At 52.0% G+C, this 18,634-nt stretch overlaps 1 protein-coding gene across 2 annotated transcripts; it reads left to right on the top strand.

Annotated features, from left to right (window-relative positions):
- The first annotated feature begins 1,797 nt into the window (after positions 1–1,797).
- On the top strand, positions 1,798–17,008 carry LOC310913029 (uncharacterized protein). 2 transcript variants are annotated; one of them, XM_083868132.1, is made up of 5 exons: positions 1,798–1,876; positions 11,586–12,053; positions 13,107–13,442; positions 13,758–13,918; positions 14,725–17,008. In XM_083868132.1, the coding sequence occupies exons 1-5, from the start codon at positions 1,810–1,812 to the stop codon at positions 14,767–14,769; spliced, it is 1,077 nt and encodes a 358-aa protein (XP_083724258.1). In that variant the 5' UTR covers positions 1,798–1,809; the 3' UTR covers positions 14,770–17,008. The 2 variants fall into 2 exon arrangements, with proteins under 2 accessions (XP_083724258.1, XP_083724259.1); XM_083868133.1 differs by having other exon boundaries at positions 14,058–17,008.
- The last annotated feature ends 1,626 nt before the right edge of the window (positions 17,009–18,634 follow it).

The raw sequence follows: 18,634 nt of genomic DNA, 5'->3' as shown, positions 1-18,634 counted from the left end.
GAGTAATAGCAGTGACCTGCAGGGGGGCTCATCTGCCCAGATTTATGGTGCTGCACACCAACCCCTCCAGGGACTGCCAGCCCCCCTTCCTCCTTGTCCCCCGGCTGTTGAAAATACCCCGTGTAGTGTCTGTGTGCTTAATTAAAGCAGAGGGACCGGTAACCTTGACGACTGAGAGCCACCCTCTCTAAACCAGCTGAGATGGATATGGTTTTGGCGTCTCCAGGGAGAGGCAGAGCAGAGAAGTGAGTCAAGCAGACAGGCGTTGGATGTGCTCATGAGCTGTGGGCACAGCCAGCAGTGCCGATGGCCCCTGGAGCTCCTGCCCTCCTCAGGGGTGGGTGCCTGGGGAGATGCCCTGGTCCCTCGCTGGGGAGATGTGGCTCCTGCCCCGGGTGATGCACAGTCCAGCACGGACAGAACAAGCCTGTCTGGAGCAAAGGAGGCTTTGGTCTGTTGGGTAGCCCTGCAACCTCTGTGGGTAGTGGGAGACCCTTATAACCAACTAAGAAGTTGTAAATACACTTAAAAGAATTCCCCTTAGAACTGGGACATTTGTACAACCACAATTACCTCAGCCAGAAAATGGTACAGCTAGTTTTCTTGGCAGTAAGTAGCAAGCAGCTAGAAACACATTTCCCATGAGGGGCTAAGATTGAATTTTACTTTTTCTTATAAAGCCAGTAAGAGGTATGATCTGTTCTGTACCAGATCAACTCTCTTTTACCTCAGAACTGAGAGCAGGAGCTACCAAGCAGCCCCGTATTAAAAAAGGGAAGCAAAACCTCTTGGGTTGATACCCATTTCTACTTTCCTCCTCTGTCCCTTGGTGCTGCAGGCTCGGATATCTGATGGAGAAGGAGAAACACACCCCACCTCTGCCAAAGCAGCCTGAGAGAGGATCAGTACAGACCACACCATGACATGGAGCCCTCTTGTTCAGAAATGCTGGCCAGAAGAGAGCAGTCAGGCTTCCTGAAGGATGGCTCAGCCTGGACATTGCCTGGGTGAGGCTGGCCAGCCCCCAGGAGGCTGGAAGGGATGTGAAGCCAGGGAAAGTCTCAAGGGCTGCAAGATGCCACGAGAAACCAGATGTGGCACATTGAGCACCCGGCTGAACCCTGGCCAGGGCAGTTATCCCGGAGTGCGTGGAGCACCTCTGCATCCAGCTGTGCCGACAGACCCAGGTACCCTGAAACTGCCCGAAGGCCCCAAGATCATGGCCCATGTTGGGCTCATCTGCTGTTCCCATCCCTGCATGGGGCAGAAATGTTGGTGTGAGGCTCAGCTGGGGGTGCCAAGAGCAGATTAGGAAGCCGTGAGATCCTGGTCTGGGGTCACTTGACCCTGTCCGTGGGGTGATGACCTGGTACAAACCTGGGCTAAGGATTCTCAGAAGAGAAAGACGGTACCGAGGGTGTCCTGTCCGAACCAGGAGTGCCCGCTCTGAGGATGCCAAGGCCGGTGTCGGACTGTACCAAGGGTGTCCTGCCCAAACCCGGAGTGCCGGGGACCAACTGGTGATGCCGGCGGCGGTGCGAACCGAACCGAGGGTGCCGGGATCGAATCGGGACTGGGCCGAGAGTGCGCTGTCCGGCCCGGAGATGCGCGGTACCGGCCCGGAGATGTGCGGTACCGGGCCGGAGATGTGCGGTACCGGGCCGGCCGTGCGGGGGCCGGAGCTGGACCCCCCTCCCCGCTCCCCCTGGGGCCGGGGCCGCACCACGTGCCTCCCGCCCCGCCCCGGCCGCGGGCCCGCCCCGGCGCCGCCCCGGTGCCGCCGCCGGAGCCAGCGCGGATCGGCCCAGCATGGAGGGGACGCGGCTCTCCCTGCTCCGCCTCGCCGCCGCCTGCTGCCTGCTCTGCGCCCTGCCAGGTACCGGGGCGGCCGCCGAGGGGGCCCGGGGAGCGGGGGGCTGACCGGGGGATGCCGCCGGTCCCGCCGCGGCGGGGAGCGCAGCGCCGGGACAGCCGTCGGGGCAGCGCCGGGACAAGGGCTCCTCTGCCCGCTGCTGGGGCTGCGGGAGGAGGGTCTGGAGAGCCCCCGCCAGGGCTCCCTCTCCGGGGAGCAGCACCCCGGGCCTGCCCCCCGAACTCGGGCGAAATGCCCTCGGCCCCGGGCGCCGTCGCCCCGGCAGACGCGCAGGTGAGGCGCTCCGAGGATGCTCGGGGGGGTCCCGGGTGAGCCCCGCGCTCCGGGCACCAGCGGGGCCGCCGCTCCCGGCCTTGCCCATACAAGGCAGCTGCCGGCAGCGCTGCTCCCGCCGGCGGAGGCACCCGGGCTCACCTCCCGCCCGGCGCCCGGCGGGATCCCGAGGGGATGTGCGGGATGGGGATCAACGATCCTGGAGGGGCTCGCCCTCCGGCACCCTGTGAGCCTCCTGCCTCCCGCCCGGGAGGTGGCGGTGCCTACGGGCGGCTGCTGAGCTTCCCCCCGAGGGAACCCCGGACAAAGCCCGGACTCGCCGCCTCCCGCAGCAGGACGGGACGAGGGCCCTGCGCCTGCGGGGAGAGGGGCAGGACGGATGGAGCTGTTCGGGACGGAGCAGGAGTCAGACCCCGGCCCCAGGCAGACTCTCCCGGGCCGTATTTCGCTTCTGCTCTACGATCAACACGTCCCCACGTGGGCAGAGGGAGTCTGCAGCGCGGTGCTGACAGCCCCGTCCGCCGACACCGCCGAGCTTTGCCGCGTGGCTGGAGTGCGCCCCGAGTCGGGGGGCTGTCACCTTCCCCGTGACTCTGGCAGTGACAAAGCCTTTGTGGCAGTTAGGGACTTGCCCGGGGCGCAGGAAGTCAAACGTATTTCTTCTTCTTTGTGGTTGAGAAAAACCCTTGGCCAGACCTTGACGCCAGCAAGAGACCAGGGATGACACACAGAAACTCAGTTTCTAATAACTAATTAGGGTTGGGAAAACCCTAAAATAGGTGCACGTAGGGCTGAGCCCCAGCAGCGAGAGTAGCACTCAGGATGAGGTTTTGGGTGCAGGATGCGGTTTAGCTGGGTTTGAGGCTGAGCACTGGGAGCAGTCCCAAACCAGCGCCCTTTATGTGGGCAAAGCTGCGCTCCCCACACGACCCACACCAGAGTGGTTGTGCTGTAATGGGGTGTGGGGAGGTGACCGGCCACTGGCGAAGGAAGGACTCAGGATTTCCACCGCTGAAAGGAGGAGGAGCTCTGAGCTGCCGGGGGCTATATTCTGGCCCTGTGTCTCACACTCTGGGCACACTGGGAAAGCCCAGGGAGCCCCTTGCCCCAGCTGGCTCATAGGAACCTTCTTGCTGCAAAGTTCAAGACTCAAACTGCCAGAATGTACCAGAAATTAAGATTGCACTGAGTGTTCCCCGGGATCTTTGTTACTTAGAGTCCCAATCCAAGATTCTTCACAGTCTCAGGAAATGGTACCTATGCAGCTGACCTGGCCCTTGCCCTCATACCTTTTGAATTTGTTACCTAATCCCAAGTGTAGTTGAAAGAGCGAATGTTTTGTGAAAATAGAAAATAGATGAAAGAGAGGCTGCCAATAATAAAATGCCCCATACCAAGCACAACCCAGCAGGACAGTGGTGGGGGAAAGAAACGTTCACCCAGAGATTGGCCCCAAAGTCAGCAGTCCCTAGACAAATTTGTCCAAAACTGGGCTTGTCCTAGCTCCATGATCTGCTCTCTGCACTGGTCCCAACACAGATTCCCTTTGCTCCTGCTGTTTGGCAGTGCCCATTCCCACTCTGGGTTTGCAGCAGGGCCACGGAGGAGCTCAGGCTGCTGCCTCTCCTGTGCTCTGCCCACCCCGGCCTCTCAATGCAGCCTTTCTTCACTGCCTGCGGAAATTCACTTCCTCCAGCACCATCAGCCTTACAAATAAAACCCCGAGTAATTTTGGTCTGGGCATTTTTCTGCCTCTCCCTCCCGTGCGGAGCTGCCTTGCAAGCAGTGAGAACAGCGCAGGGCTGGGAGCAGCACGAGCACATAAAGCCCAGTCTGTCAGCACCAGCGGGGCCATGCACACAGGCGGGCAGTGTGTCTGCTGCAGGGTCCCACTGCTGATTTTCTGTGATTTTTTTCCCCCTTAGTTTGCCCAGGGCAAGGACACGTGGATGGACTTGGCCCCATCCTGACAGGACAACTCCAGCTCTGCTGCACCCAGAACTGAGCCACAGCTTGGTCCTCTCCTCTGGGTGTTTCCTCCAGCTGTGTGACCCTGCACTCCCAGCCCAACCTTTCATGTCATGCCATCAGTCTTTGATGCCATTTCTACACATGCTTTTCCCTCAACCCCAAGGGCAGGGTGGGCCTTGTCTCCCTGCTGCCCTTCCAAGAAGGCTTGACTGGCTGCACAGGGGCAAAGCACTCACCTCCTTCAGCTCCCTTGGCCCCATCCTTCCAGACAAAGGGGAGCAGGGACAATCTAAAGCACAGAAACCCCTGTCCTTCCTTCCTTTCCACCAAGGCTTTCTGGGTGGGCAGTCACAGTTTTTGCTGCAGGGTTTTCCATAGGTCTGTGATCACCCCCACAATGCTCTCTGGGGCAGCTTTCATAGGGCTCATCACCACTGAGGTCTGGGGTCACATCCTGAGCCCTGCAGGGCTGCCCAGGGCAGGGCAGGATCCTCCAAGCCTCACAGCCCATGGAACCAGCAGTTACACAACTGGAAGGACCTGGGGGCTACTCAGGGCTGGGCAGTCTTCCTGATGTCCAAGCTTCCCCCAGTTCATGCCACACTGCACTGAAGAGTAGGCTCCCTGCTAACATGGGGTTGCTATTAAGGCAACTGGCTAATTAATTTCTCCTAATGATGTGAATGCTTCCTCCACTGCAGCTGTGACTCCTGAGGTAAGCAGGGCCAGGCTGTCTGATGCCAGAGCTCCCTGCTGTTGCTGTATTACAGGGGTTACACAACCCCAGAGAAGGGCAGGCTTCCCAGGCTGTGCATGCCATGGGTGTTGTGCCCAGCAGCTTCTGGGCAAAGGGGTCTTCACCACTGCTCAGTCCCCTACTGAGGAACAAAACCAGAACAGCATGGAAGTCTCCCAGGCATCTTCCTGCCAAGCAAGGTGCTCCTCAACTATATGTGGCCCATGGGAAATAACTGACAGTGGTAGCTGAGCAAGGCAGTCTGCTCTCCCTTTTCCTTGCCACAGAAGTTTGGGATAAGCCCCCTCACCTCTAAATGGGGCATCATTGATAGAGCTTCCTGCAAACCTGTAAGAAAGAAGTTTTTTGCATTTCTCTCCCCTGGATGGGTGAGGAGGATCTAATGTGGCAAGGCCAGGCAAAGTGTGACACCCTGGTGTGCTGTTCCTACAGGTAGGGACTGTGCTGGTGCTGCCCCACTACTGTGTCCTCTGTGCTGTTTCTGTGCTGTTTCATGAGTTTTCCTAGTACTGAAGTACCTGTGCCTGGCATTTATAGGGCCGTTTCCAGGGCTGCTCATCCCTATTCCTGCAACTCTTGCTCTGCCCTGCTCTGCCATGCCACCATTGGCTGGTTGTCTTGGTTCCCAACGCAGTGCCATCTGTCAAGGTGGCAGCACTGCCTCCCCTTTTTGTTTCCCCATGGTTCAAGCCTGTGGCCCAGTATCCACAATGCCCTGGGAGGAGGCATCTTCCTGCCTGCCTGGGCAGGTTGGGTGCTGGGCTGTCCCTCCCTAGAGCCACACTCGCTCAGCACCCCATATCTAATCTGCCCCGTCTCGTGCTCTGCTCGTGGCCACCTGCCTTCTCTGTCAGGAGACCTGGTTTCTATTCCTGTCCCTTACCTCAGCCTTTGCTTTGCAGCGTGCCTGGCCTGGCAGCTCTCCAGGGCTGAACTGGGTGCTCAGCACCCCCAGTTCAGCACCCCCAGTTTGGATGCCTACAGAACAGCTTGCAGGGGCCACGAGGGGTGCAGTGAATTAAACTGCTGCCATGAAGAGCTTCACTGTGGTCCCAAAGCAGGCTCCAAGGTGGGATCTGTGCCTACATCTCCCGCCTGGACTCCTTGCAGCACAGAGGATCTGTTCAGCCTCTCTCAGCCAGGATGGGGATGGGGACAGTCTGGGCATCAGCCGTGGCAGGGAGAGCACTGGAGCCCGTGGCAAATGCAGCCCTCTGGCATCCTGCCTCCATCGAGGTCCTGCAAGGTAACCAGCTGGAGCTGAGTTCACAAAGCAGTTGCCCCTTGTACCGAAACCTGTCTCTGAGCTTGCTTCATCACAATCAGGGTGTTTGCTCTACAACATCCCTGGGTGCATCTGGCATCTCCCTGAAGGGCTCCAGAAATCTCTTCTGCTGCTTGTTTAGTTTTTGGTGTTTTTTATTCTAGGAAAAGAGATCAGGCTCAGCTAGTATCTTATCAAGAGCTATTCCAGTTCTGCTTTTAAATGAAATGAAGAGCCTCGGTCTTAAATCTCACTATGTGGTTTTATTTGCATTTATACTCAAGCTTTTTTTCCTTTAAGAGATTGTCTAATTACTGTTGGTTGGTAACCATAAAATGTGATAACTGGCAACAAAAGATAATTTCTATACTTAATGAAGTAGTTTGCTAAGCAATAAGATACAACTGCTTTGATACATACAAGTTGCAGTTTATGCTGTAACTTTTTAAACATTGTATTTTTCCATTTTACTAGGTTGTTTGCAAATGGAGCTGTTACACTTAAATGGAAATTGAATTCATTTAGTGCACCAAAATAGCACTGTAGAAGGGTTTGTGTGCCTTTTCAATGAATCAGAGCAGTCGTTTGACATGCATTCTGTAGGAAGCTGATTTAAGTGAGGTGCTATCCTCAGACAGTGACAGCCTGTGCAGGATTATACATCCACACCAGGGAGTCCTGCTCCCATGGGCACTTTCTCTGAAATCCTGGGTGAATCCTTCTCATCTTTGTGCTTAGCTCTCACCTGGGACTCTCCACCTTCTCCAGTGGTGGCTGCAGCCTACATCCTGCTGCCCTGCTCTCCCTCATTCCCTGGAGCCAGCCTGGCATGGGCTTCCTCACCTTCATCTCATCCTAAGAGGGATTTTAAAAAGTGTTCAAGTCTATGGATTGGAGATGGGTTGGTGTTGACCTTTGGGGAGCTCAGGCTGCTGTTTCTGTCAGACAGGAAGGAGGGTGCAGACGATGCTGCTGAGAGTGGCGGGAGGGTTGTGGCAGAAGCTTGTTGAGGGGCTTGTCCAGCTGAGGGCTTGCTGTATGTCATTGTTTTATTCTGAGAAGCAAATAGATGGGAAGGCGGCTGCTGTGGCAGAGGATGTACACTACAGTCCCCACTCTGTGTGACTATCCTGGCACAGCAGTGACTCCGTGCTGCTTGTGCAAACCTTCATCTGCCCCTTGCTTGGCCCCAGCCCTGAATCTTGGTCAGGGAGCACAAGGCAGGAATGGCCCCATTTCCTGCAGAGCTGGCTTCCTTCATTCCTCTCTGTTACAGCATCATTTTACCATGTCTGTTCTGGAGCTGGTGGGAGTGTGGGTTGATAAGTGGAGGTCCCTCATATCCTCATCCCTCGAAGCTGTGGGCTGATGTTCAGAGCCCTCCCTTCCCTCAAGGAGCTGGGAGTGTTTCCCACCCTTGTCCAAGGCAGGGGCTGCTTCTCGGTTGGCTCCATCCCTCGTCCCCTGGGACCACTCTCTTCCTTTGCCCCTCTTGTTTCCCAGACTGAGGTCACTGCAGTCAGCACAGTCTGATGGGAGCTGCTGCTCTAAATCCACCAGCCCTGCCCTAATGTGGTCTGGGATCTCTGGTTCTCACCACGCACAGGCTGAGCCTGGAGGGTTAGCACAGACACAGGGCAGGAGTGGGGCTGTAGCCAGGGGAGCCAGCTCTGCTTCAGCAGGCACCTCAGTGTAACCAAAGCAAGCTCACCCTTGATCCTCCATCAGGGAAACAGATATTCTTATGGTCAGAGTCTTGCTTACAGATCTTGGGACACAGATCCTGGGACAGTCGTGGCTGCTTTGCTATGGATCCAAGGCTGAGTGCATGTTTACCAGCTGTCCTGGGAATGCTGCAACTATCAGGTCTTGGAGAATCACAGAAAAGGTGAAGCATTCACACTAACTGTTTCCATTTGCATCTGAAACAAGAAGGACATGGTTCCCTCTTGTCTCCTGGAGCTGGTGAGGGCGATGCCTTAGGCAGTACAGCCATGGCTTTCCTGGCATGTAGTGCAGGAAGCAGAGCTTCTCCAGGAAGACGCCGGAGGAACGAGCTCTGACCTGCGTCTCTATAGGTAACCAATAAACAGCTAAAATCATCAGCACCCAGTGACTGGGGCAGCAGCAACTGCGCTGGAGATTTTCCGACCTGTTGGGTGCCAAGCTCCAGGGCAGACCAGGAGCTGGACCCTGGAGGATCCCAGCCCCAGTGAGGGGTTTGCTGGGTCTCCCCCAGCACAGGCGACTGCAGCAGTGCTCTGCTCTCCCCTCTGCACCGCAGGTTGCCCTTTTGGATGGATGATAAATCTGGCAAACAAAGCTATGGCATTGCAGCAGGGCCCTTTGGAGGAGTGTTTTTATTTGAAACTAAAACTGAAGTAAAACTCAGCAGCGCTTGTACCTTTTAACACCTACTACAGCTCACAAAGAACAAGTAGCACCTCGGGGATTTCCCCAGGTGCTTTGCTCGGTGATTGTGGGCTGGCTTTGGATGTGCCCTTACCCCTTAGGAGCTGACAGACGGGTGATGGGAATCTTTTGTCTGCCTTTCCCCGGGTGATCAGGATTTACTCAGTCCTTTGTTTCCTTGGCCATTTTAAGGCTCTTGCCTTCTCTATCGTCCAACCATCATCTTTTAATGTCTTGAATCTTTGTGTTAGTCTGGATTAGGCTCTCCTTTTCTCAAGCTCTCCTTTGTTTCCTGAGCTGGGTGTGCTGTGGTGTGCTGGGCTGGACAACTTGCTAATTGAGATGCCATCAACACTTGCAATACTCAAAGGAGTCCCTTGTTCCTCACCTGCCAATTTAAAATCTCTTCTGCAATTCTCTACAAACCAGGTTTTGCACACCACAGTGCTCTGTTACACCAGAGATGGATGGCCCATCCATCCGGGAATCATTTTGTTTTGCAGTGATAGGCATCAGATAATTCTGTGGGAAGAAGCCAAGTGGCTTCTTGGAGAGAAGAGTTTAGGGAAATGCCAGTCCCATTAGCTCTCCCTCTTGCAGACAGCAGGAAGCTGTGCGTGCAGTGGGCTGGGGGGAGCTGCTTGTCCCCACAAGCCCTCCTGTCCCACAGTACTTCGTGGCAGGGATACCAGTTCCTGGCATGCGGGGAGGTGTCCTGGTGTGTAGGGCACTCATCACCTTCCCTCTGACTTTTCTTTTGTGTGTAGAATCATCAATTTTCCCCCAAAGTTCAGAAGTTCAAGCTATCTGGGTTCTGCGGATCCACCAGAAGTTCAGACTGTCTGGGCTCTGCAATAGACTTTGCATGGACCCATTTGTCTATTATAGACAAATTATTATTGTTATGTCTATTATTGTCCTGTAAGTTCAGGAGTTTAAACTGTAGTCAAACTGTCTGGGTTCTGCAACAAACTTTGCAGCTTGACGTTGGTAGAGACATTAAGACCCATTTCTCCTAAAGACCCTCACCCATCGAGCTGCTTGTAAAGACATTAGCACCTATCTTGTCTATCACTTTCCTAGTCAGAAACTGACATGATGATTTCAGAGTCGCTCAGGCCTTTGTGCAAGACAGCTCTCCACAAATCTTTCCTCTGCATGACTCAAGTCATGACTTGCCACCCTGTGAGAGGCTGTCCCGGGCACAGGCCAGCTATTCAGAGCGGCACGGAGCCAGGTTTGCCACTGGCCAGGCACCTGGCCACCCCCTTTCCTGTTTACCCCACAGTGACAGCACGGCTCTGTGTCTCTGGCTGTGTAGGAGCAGGTTGTTGGGTGTTTACTGTGCAAGCGTCTGCCAGTGCCCAGCCAGCATCCGGAGCTGGTGGGATCCCATCCCGTGCTGAATAGCAGTGCTGCGTTCAGGGCTGGAAATTGTCACCTGTGCCTTTTGGTGCCTGGTCCCAGGAAACCCAGTGCTCAGCCCTTTTCCTTCCAGGTGTTATTGGTGTATCCTACACCTGAGCTCCATGGCAGAGCAGCTCACTTTATTTGGAAGCATCTTCTGGCCATGCACATCTGGATCCAGGCAAGGCCAAAGAGAGCATCACTTAGGCCTTTGGACATGTTTAAGTTGCCCCAGCTGGGGTTCCCTGTGAGAGCTCGTTCTCAGAATGTGCTCAGCAGGGCTGTGCATCCCTGCAGGAGCCCTCCTGGGACTGGGGCCCCGGGCCAGGGAAGCACAGCTCCATCAGGCTGCTCCAGGGTTTTGAATTCTCCAGCTGGTCAGGGTACTGCAAAGGTCTTGAGAGAGCGATGTATTGTGTCTTTTTTTAGGGCCTGTTGAGTGCTGTAGCTGGAGAAGAGCTCTGATAACTCTATCTGTTCTGAAGAGCTTTTAAAAACTGCTGAATTTTTCCCAAAACAGTATAAGAATGGGCTGCATTGCTGGTGGATGAATGTTTCTTGCTGATAGCATCTGCTTTGAATGCTTCTTCATTGTGGAGAGAAGGGGCACAATGATGGATTTGCTTCAGTACTTTTATTTTTTTCTGTAATTAGCTCATCAGTCTTCTGTGGCTTGGATAAAAACTTTAACAGAAATTGTCCAAATATTGACTATGAGATGTTTTCCAATTGGAAAGTCCACTCTAATGTGGCTACATTTCTTTGTTTTCTTCCTGTTTGTACCCTGAAAAACCCTCACAGGATCTGTGTTTATGAACAGGCAGTGTAAGAGCCTTGTGGTTTTTCTCCTCCTGTATGCTGTCACACTGTCTAGCAGCTGTGGATCTGGGGGATCCTTGTTTGCTTCAGGTTCCCTTCAGGGAAGCTGCCCCTTTTTGCTGCAGTGGGAGTCTGAGTAGCTCCCCATTTCTATGACAACAGTTGTACTTCATGGTGGTGATGTGTTCATAAATAGCTCATGAAGGCAGCTCCCAAAGCACACCCCCAGCCAGCCCTGTTAGCTGTAGTGCTCTGTCTACCCATTTCACCTTTCCCTCCAGCAGAATCCCACACTACTACTAAGGTGACTCACAATATTTGCTTGACCTTTGCCATCCTCAGTCTTTTTAAATATCACTTTTCTCTGCTTCATTGGCACAGGGGAGCTAGGGAGTCTTCTTCCACATTTTCCACATTTGTGGTTTTTGAGGACCACTTTTGACTCTTTCTCCATAAACCAAAGAAGACTTATCTAAATTTCTTACAGAATCAGGTCTCAGGTGATACTTCTAACAAACCCAAATCCTCTAAAAATTTTAGAAGTTGCTTAAGGATAGAGGGATTGGTGGTGCTGACACTAGGGAACAACAGCACAGGACTTGAGGCAGAGGAGGGTAAAGGAAAAGTCCTCCATAACAGGTCCCTGCCTTAAAAACCAGGAGGACAGAGGAGCTGTTTGAATCCTTTTCCCCCCAAGTGTGAACCTGGGCTGGAATTAGAATTAAGAGGATAAAGAAGTTACATTTCTGTCCTTCCCCTCTATTTCTTCTCTCACTGTGGGATCTCTGACAAACTTCTCTGTTCCATAGGAGAGGGTCAGAAGACAGCAGAGCCCTCGGTGTCACCATCACCCTTCCCTAGCACAGCGCTAACCCTGCAGCCAAGGGAAGCCTCTGGCCTCAGTCCAGTGACAGCTGCCATTCCTCAGACAAGCCTGAAGAAAAACTTGACTGCTGCAACGCTCAGTGCCACTGGGGCCCACACTACAGAGGTGGAAGATGCCTTCATCCCCACCAGCCCCATGGAAGGCTCCAAGGAAGAGAGACTGCTGGTTTCTACCGCTGCCAGTCCTGGGGACATCACAGTTACACATCCTGAGCATGACAACATGACCTTGTTAGTCAACAGCAGCACCGAAATCCCTTCCCCTACCTTGACTGCCAGCACTCTGGAAGAAAATCAGGCCAGCCATGAAGCCACAGAGCCTTTCAGCACAACTGAAGAAACAGATGATGCCAACAGTGCCACCCCCACGCCTCCTCTGAACACTGTGCCGGGTGAGCTTTTGCCTTTACTGTCTGTGCACCAAGTCCTGCTTCAAGGATGCAAAACCTGGAAATGTCTGAGCACTTTCCTGGTAACTGGAGAGAGGGAGAAGAAAGGAATGAGACACTAAGCAGAGCCATTTCAGTGCAACTTATTTGTAGACATGCTAGTTCAGCATCCTCTTTGCAAACCTCATTAATTTTGGTATTAATTGTGCTAGCTGCTTTCTGATGAGGACGTTGATGGTGTGCAGGGACATCCTTCATGTATCTAATCTGAAACAACATTCCTTAGCAGCAGTGCCCAGCTGGGCCTTTCTGGCATCAGGGCTGGGGGCTCAATGGGAGCCTCCCTGGAGAAGCACAATCCTCCCTTTACACAAAACATGGGCAAGCACAAGTGACAGCTCATCCATCCCTGGGCAACCACAGGAAACCCTACCCCAACTTCAGATCCCTCTGGGCAGCATGGGGACTGGCTATAGGTTCTGCAGTCCCAATTTTGCCCATCTTGGGGCCTGCCAGGCTGTCACACACCCTAATGCAAGGCAGATACTGATTGATCACTAATTTGAATGGTGTTCATGCACAACTGCATTATTTCCCCTGGCTTGTGTCACATGGTCCTGCTGTTGTGTGACACACTGGCACAGCCTCAGGGGATGCTGCTACCCAGTCCCTGGACAGCCCCCTTTGTGCTCCTTGTAAGGAGGGATGAGAGGCCTTTCCCAGTGTCTGGCTCTGGAGTGATCCCTAGCTGTGTGTAGAGTGTCTGTTTGTCCTTTGTCCCCAAGGACAGGCCTTGTGGGCCCAGCTGAGGTTGGCTGACATTGCAGATTGGCACATATGAAAACTGAGAGGACTTTCTAAGTACTATGGGTTATAGGGTGGCTCAGCTGTGGCTGTGCTAAAGGTTCTGCTTGTTTTCCAAAGAATTGACAATAAGCTGCTATTCCTATAGTCCCAGCAGCCTTCCTTACAGCCTTGCTTCCATCTTGTCCAGTCCCACAGAACAGTATGCTTGCACAGGATCCTTTGAAATAACTGCTTATTCTTATTTTGCAGCAACAACTAACAGCTCTCAGTCAGGGCTTTTTGATGGGCAGACCCTGGAGCCCACAGCAGCAAGGTCTGAAGCCAAGCCAGGAACGAGCCCTGTGGGTGCCACAGAGGAGAGCACTGTGGAGCCCAGAACTTCCCCTGCTCCCGTCTCCATTGCACGGAGCACGTCCTTTGCTACTGCCTCCAGTACGGTGACGGTGACAGTGACACCCCTCATGACCAGCTCCACCTCTGCCAGCACAGCTGCCATCCCCACCAGCACACCTACACTGGCACAGTCATCAGAGCCCAGGCATGAGAAGGCCTCTGTGTTAAATGTTGGTGATGATGACAATTCAGGTAAATGCTCTGCTTTTAATGGGTGACCCTGGGAGGTGGTAGAGTCACTGTCCCTGGAGACACGTGGCACTCAATGCCATGGTCTAGTTGACAAGGTGGTGTTAGGTCATAGGTTGGACTGATAATCACAGAGGTCTTTTGCAGCCTGATAGATTCTGTAATTGTTTTGTACCTGTTCTCTCAAAACACGGCAAAGGGCTGGAGCTACCTCTAATTGCCTCTTGGTTGTACTGAACAGAATCAGAAAAGACAAAGCTTTGCTGTTCCAACCCTTGAAGGCTCTCCTTTGGCCTCATTCCCTTGGTCTCCTTGCAGAGCTACCCAATCTGGCTGGTAAAACGAGGGCTGATCCCTTGGTAATCACTGTGATCTCCGTCTTCATTGTCATGGTGGGCATCCTGGGCCTGGTGGGCTTCCTGCGATACCGCCAGCACAACAACCGCATGGAGTTCCGGCGCCTGCAGGACCTGCCCATGGTGAGTGCTGCCTCCAGCCCAGCCTGATGTGGGCTGCCTTGCCACTGACTGCTTTGCAGTTCCCCTTCTGCTGCATTAGCAATGATTGGGGTATTTGCAGCAGCACCAATGCTGATCACACACTCCTATTCCTCCTTAGGTCCCTCTCCTTCCATCCAAGGTTTGAATCAAGACAGCAAGTCTCAAGGCTGAGTACTAAAGAAGCTCTCTGCCTTCCCCTCACTCTGCAGGGGAATGCTGAGAGGTTAGAGAGAGGAAGGAGAGCTCCATCCAGGCTTGTCCTGAAATGACACCTTCCTAACCTCTCCTCCTGTTTTCTTATATACTTGCTTTGTAATGATGACGAAGCAGATTTTATGCTCTGCTCCAGGGAGGTTGTCTCTCTGTCTGTCTGTGTTTGACCCTTTGGGAATATAAAAACATATGAGGGTTCCAGAGGCTGGACTTGCTCTGCGGAAGCTGCAAGTAATTCCCTGAACTTTCTGGGATAGAGGAGTACTGCAGCTAGCAAGCAAGCTGATGCTGTTTCAAGCTGAGTGGAGTTTTCAACAGCCAGAGTTTTCCACATCCCTGCAGCAGGCAGGCAGTTCCTGCACACACCTCTTCTCTTCAAATGCTGCAGCAGGAGGGAGACTAACAGTTCAAAGATCCAGGAACTGCACAGTGACAGCATTTAGGTGGATGGCTGGGCAGATGGCCACACTGTGGCTGAGAAAGCTGTGCTGCCTGGAGAGCAGTCTCCCAGGCTGGGACCATGATGCCATTGTGCAGACATCTCATTAAAGCACCCTCTTCTCTGCTTCTAGGATGACATGATGGAGGACACCCCTCTCTCCCTCTACAGCTACTAGGCAACCAAGCTGTCCACTGCCCAGAGGAAAAGGCCTTGAGGACTTGGTCTCAGACGATCTGCTGAGGAATGAGGGGCTGTGATTTGCACACAACTGAAAGATCCTTTTCAGATGGTTTTTGGTTTTAGACATTTTAAATAGTTCAGTGTTGGAGTTTCTATGCTGCAAATCAGAGCCCAAGTCTGACCCTTTTCTCCAGGCTCTCCTCAAAACAATGCCCTGAAGAGGTGTCTCCTCCTTTTAGTGTGGCAACCAATTTAGCCAAGATAACCTTTGCCATGGTGTTCTGCATGGATCTCTTCTGTTCACCTTGGTGGCTGCTGCCTTCAAAGGAGGTGGTCAAGTGATCCAGACTAGGGCTCTTGACAATGATGGTGTCAGCACACTGCCAGCAAAGGAGACTGCTGTTTTCTGAGGAAGCCAAGGATGTGGAAGTCAGTTCTCTTGGGCTCCCTCTTGTTCTGTATTTTTAAGGTTGTTTGTTTTGGGGGTTTTCTTGCACTTTTTTTGTTCCTGTTTCAGCTTTAGTCCCGGGATTGGCATTAGCCATCCTGAAACACCTGCCAGGAGGATAAAAGACTACTCTGCTTCCTTCCTAGATGCATACCCTTTCTCTTTAACCAGGGAAAACTGTTTTGTGGCCACTGGAGAAGTGCCCCTGCTACTTGATGTTGCTTTGAAGTTGCTGGGAGGAAAATTAACACAATGTTAGTTTAACTGAGCTTGATAGGACTCAGTCTATTGCCAATTAGGCACCCTAATTTGGTCTCAGCAAAATTAGGAAACCATGTCTCCTACACTTGATGCTTTTGGCATACGTGTAAGCTCCTTTCCCAGGCTCAGTAAATACTTTAGTCCATTTCCCTGCCTGGGCTAACACAAGCCTTTCCTCAGGTACCTCCCATTTTGCTTCTAGCATCTTGTTGCTGGAAGTTGTTGTATAAAACTGGTACTTGGTTCTCCCTCCTGTTCTATGCAAGGTCAAAGCTCCTCTACTTTCTGATGTTGGTCTTTTGAACCAGTTGGTATCTTGTCATGAGGACAGATCCTGGATGTAGGTGCCTTCCTCCCCTTCCCTTTCTTGGTGTTATGCTGATTAGATTCTGCACTTTTGCCTCAAAATATCACTGCTGTAGACTGCGTCCAAGGCTCTTGAGGCCTCTCAAGGAAACCCACAGACCAGAGCCTCTGAGTGTAAATCAGAGGAATTTTGGTGCCCTTGCCTCAGAAAGACCAGAGTGTGTGTGACACGACAGTCTTTATGTAATTACACCTGCTCCTGTTTTCTAACTCACATTTGACTGGAGGTAAAAGAAAACACATGCCTTCTCTAGCTTGTTTGGTTTTTGACTAAGCCAGTTGCTCCCTCAGGATACAGCAAGGGCTAGAGTTTATCTGCCACTTTGCTCTTACAAGCCTCAGTTTCTCCTCTCCTTTCAGTAGCAACATCACTGAACCCCACAAAGGACAGATACCAGGCCTCACTTGCAAAAGTACCTTTTCTTTGCCAGTGCTGTTATTGGTTGTGGTAGCAGGGAAAGGGGAATTTCCCCATCAGCTGAGCTCAAGTTACCTGGAAAGCCCAAAGGTGTAGCAGAACCAGACTGGGTCAAGTAGATGAACTGGGTAAGTCAGCAGTTCCTCCTGCCTGTGCTGCTGCTTCCAGAGTGGCTGACAAATGGCTGCAGTGCAGGTGGGGTTCAGCTGTTGGCTTTGGCCTTCCATCTGTACATTGATGCCCAGTAAAATAGGGAAGAGGGTTTGTTCTCTCCTATGATTGCATGAGAACTAAAGAGCAATTGTCACAACTCCAAAGCTTTTGTATCAAGCATTGTCTGCACAGAGCAATCTCCCTAGCTACAGACTTGTTTCCCCTGCCGGAGGGCAGGGTGCTACTGGTTTTCAGCACAAAGTTGGCAAGTTAGTGGTGGAAAATAGAACTCCATCCTGGCTGGAACTGGTGCAGGCTGGCATATCTGGGAAGTGTGTCTGCACACAATCAAAAGGGCAGGGGCTGGTTCTTCTGGTTTCCCATGCATTGCTGTCCAGGGGAAAGGGGTGAGGAAGAAAACTCGCCCAACACCAAAGTGCAACTTTGTTTGTAAAATATGTTGATAGTGGATTTTTTTTTTTTCTGCAATAAAGTTACAAATGCCAAAAGTGTCTCAGTCCTCCTATTTTCATTGCAAACATCTAACTGAAAAGCTTTTATAGATCACAATGAATTCTGTGATAGATAAACAGCAGCAGTTTGGGGCACAAAGACTCACAGAGCTGATCACTAGAAAATGCCAGACAGCTATGAACCATAGCTCTCACAGTTCAGAAGGACACCACCCCCTGCCTATGTTCCTTCTTGTCAGGGTCATTCCTAGTCTGGGTCGACTGAGATTAATTTGTGTACAGTTAAACCAGATGAAATCTGCCTTAGAGAACCACACTAGACTAAAATATCTAATCTACACCTTTAGACTCCTTTCCTTGGCCTCTGATTGAAGATATTCTCATGTTGTCAGCTATAACACCAAACCTTATTTACAGAAATGTCCTGAAAGTCAGCCTAATCCAAACCTAAGTAGCATCATCTGTCATGCTTCTTTCTATAGTACAGCAGACAAAACAAACTGAAAGGCACATATTTTTTCTTGTTTTGCTTTATAGCTGTTTTCAACTTTTCCCTTCAGAGCTCTGACCTGCTGGGAGGTACATGCTCAAAAACCCAGCTTCTGCTACAGACCTGGTAAGAGTCTCTCCTGGGCTAAGAGTCTCTCCTAGCTGTTAAAATACTTCGGCAAAATCAGCCAGCTCATGTCATAAATTGCTTATAGAAAAGATTTTCCCTTGCAAAAGCAAAATGTAAGTGAAACTACTTGGTAATTTGGCTTTTACTGTTTTCTAAAGAGTTCCCACAACAAATCTAGAAAAGCAAATCCTTGTAAGATCTGGAGCAAGGGGAGAGCAAACAAAGACTTTGTAGCCTACCAAAGCACTTGCTGAGTAATCTGAAGACATGAGGGTGAACTCTAAACCCTGCAGAGATTTCACTCCTGTCCCAACACACAGCCATACAAAACAACAAACATGCCACAACTAAGCCAGTCTTCTCAGTTCTAAAGTCAGCATTATTCTGGTGGTTTATACTGGAGTGTTCTCTGTTCTGCCTTTTTACCACCAAACCCACTCAGAGCTGATTAATTCTCTGCAGAACAAACTGCTCAGCTGCCTTGCTGGAGAGGTAGCTCAGAGCAGGGCTGTGTTAGCTGGAGAGGCAGCAGCAGGACAGGCTCGTGCAGGCAGCTACCCCTGGGACACATGAAGCTTTGTGCCTTTGCCCAGCTGAGTTCTGACCTTCCAGACAGATGATGCAACCTCTGAGGTGGCCAGGTTTGGAGGTGGACCATGGGCCAGTTGTGTGGGCTTCACCTTTCCTGTGCAGCAAAGAGAACTGACAGAACCAGAGACCAACTGTTCCCAACTTCTGCTTTCTCCTCGAATGTAGCTGTTGCCTCTGAAGGGGTTCAGTTTTAAGGCCTCTTAGGCTAAGGCATGATTATATTACTAATTAGCAAGGGACCAAGAATCAACTGAATCCCTTGGGCTTGAAGTTAAATAGAAAGGAAAGAAACACAGGTAAAAGAAAACCAGCATTTGAGGCTCATCTGCCTCCTCTGCCCTTCCCTCCTCCTCCCTCCAGACTCATGTTTTGAAGAGAAGGGGATTTGAGAAGCTGAAAAGTGACAGTCCTAGAGCTGCTGTGCCATGGGCAGGGCTACCTGTGCTTCATGCCATTTCTCTGCCCACTCAGTTGTCCTTCATGTCTCAGTGTCTGTATTTTAGTTTTAGGCACTGTATTTAACCATCATGT

Source organism: Zosterops lateralis (assembly GCF_965231275.1).
Source record: "Zosterops lateralis genome assembly, chromosome: 9".
NCBI lineage: Eukaryota > Metazoa > Chordata > Aves > Passeriformes > Zosteropidae > Zosterops > Zosterops lateralis.
The sequence above is the reverse complement of the archived record's forward strand: the minus strand, read 5'-3'. Positions and strand labels throughout refer to the sequence as shown.

What these genes read in the sequence shown, in the direction of transcription:
- LOC310913029 (XM_083868132.1), top strand. Translation starts at nt 1,810, where the DNA reads ATGGAGGGGACGCGGCTCTCCCTGCTCCGCCTCGCCGCCGCCTGCTGC. An exon ending in CCTGCTCTGCGCCCTGCCAG is followed by an intron (nt 1,877 to 11,585) that starts GTACCGGGGCGG and finishes TCTGTTCCATAG; the next exon opens with GAGAGGGTCAGAAGACAGCA. An exon ending in TGGTGATGATGACAATTCAG is followed by an intron (nt 13,443 to 13,757) that starts GTAAATGCTCTG and finishes GTCTCCTTGCAG; the next exon opens with AGCTACCCAATCTGGCTGGT.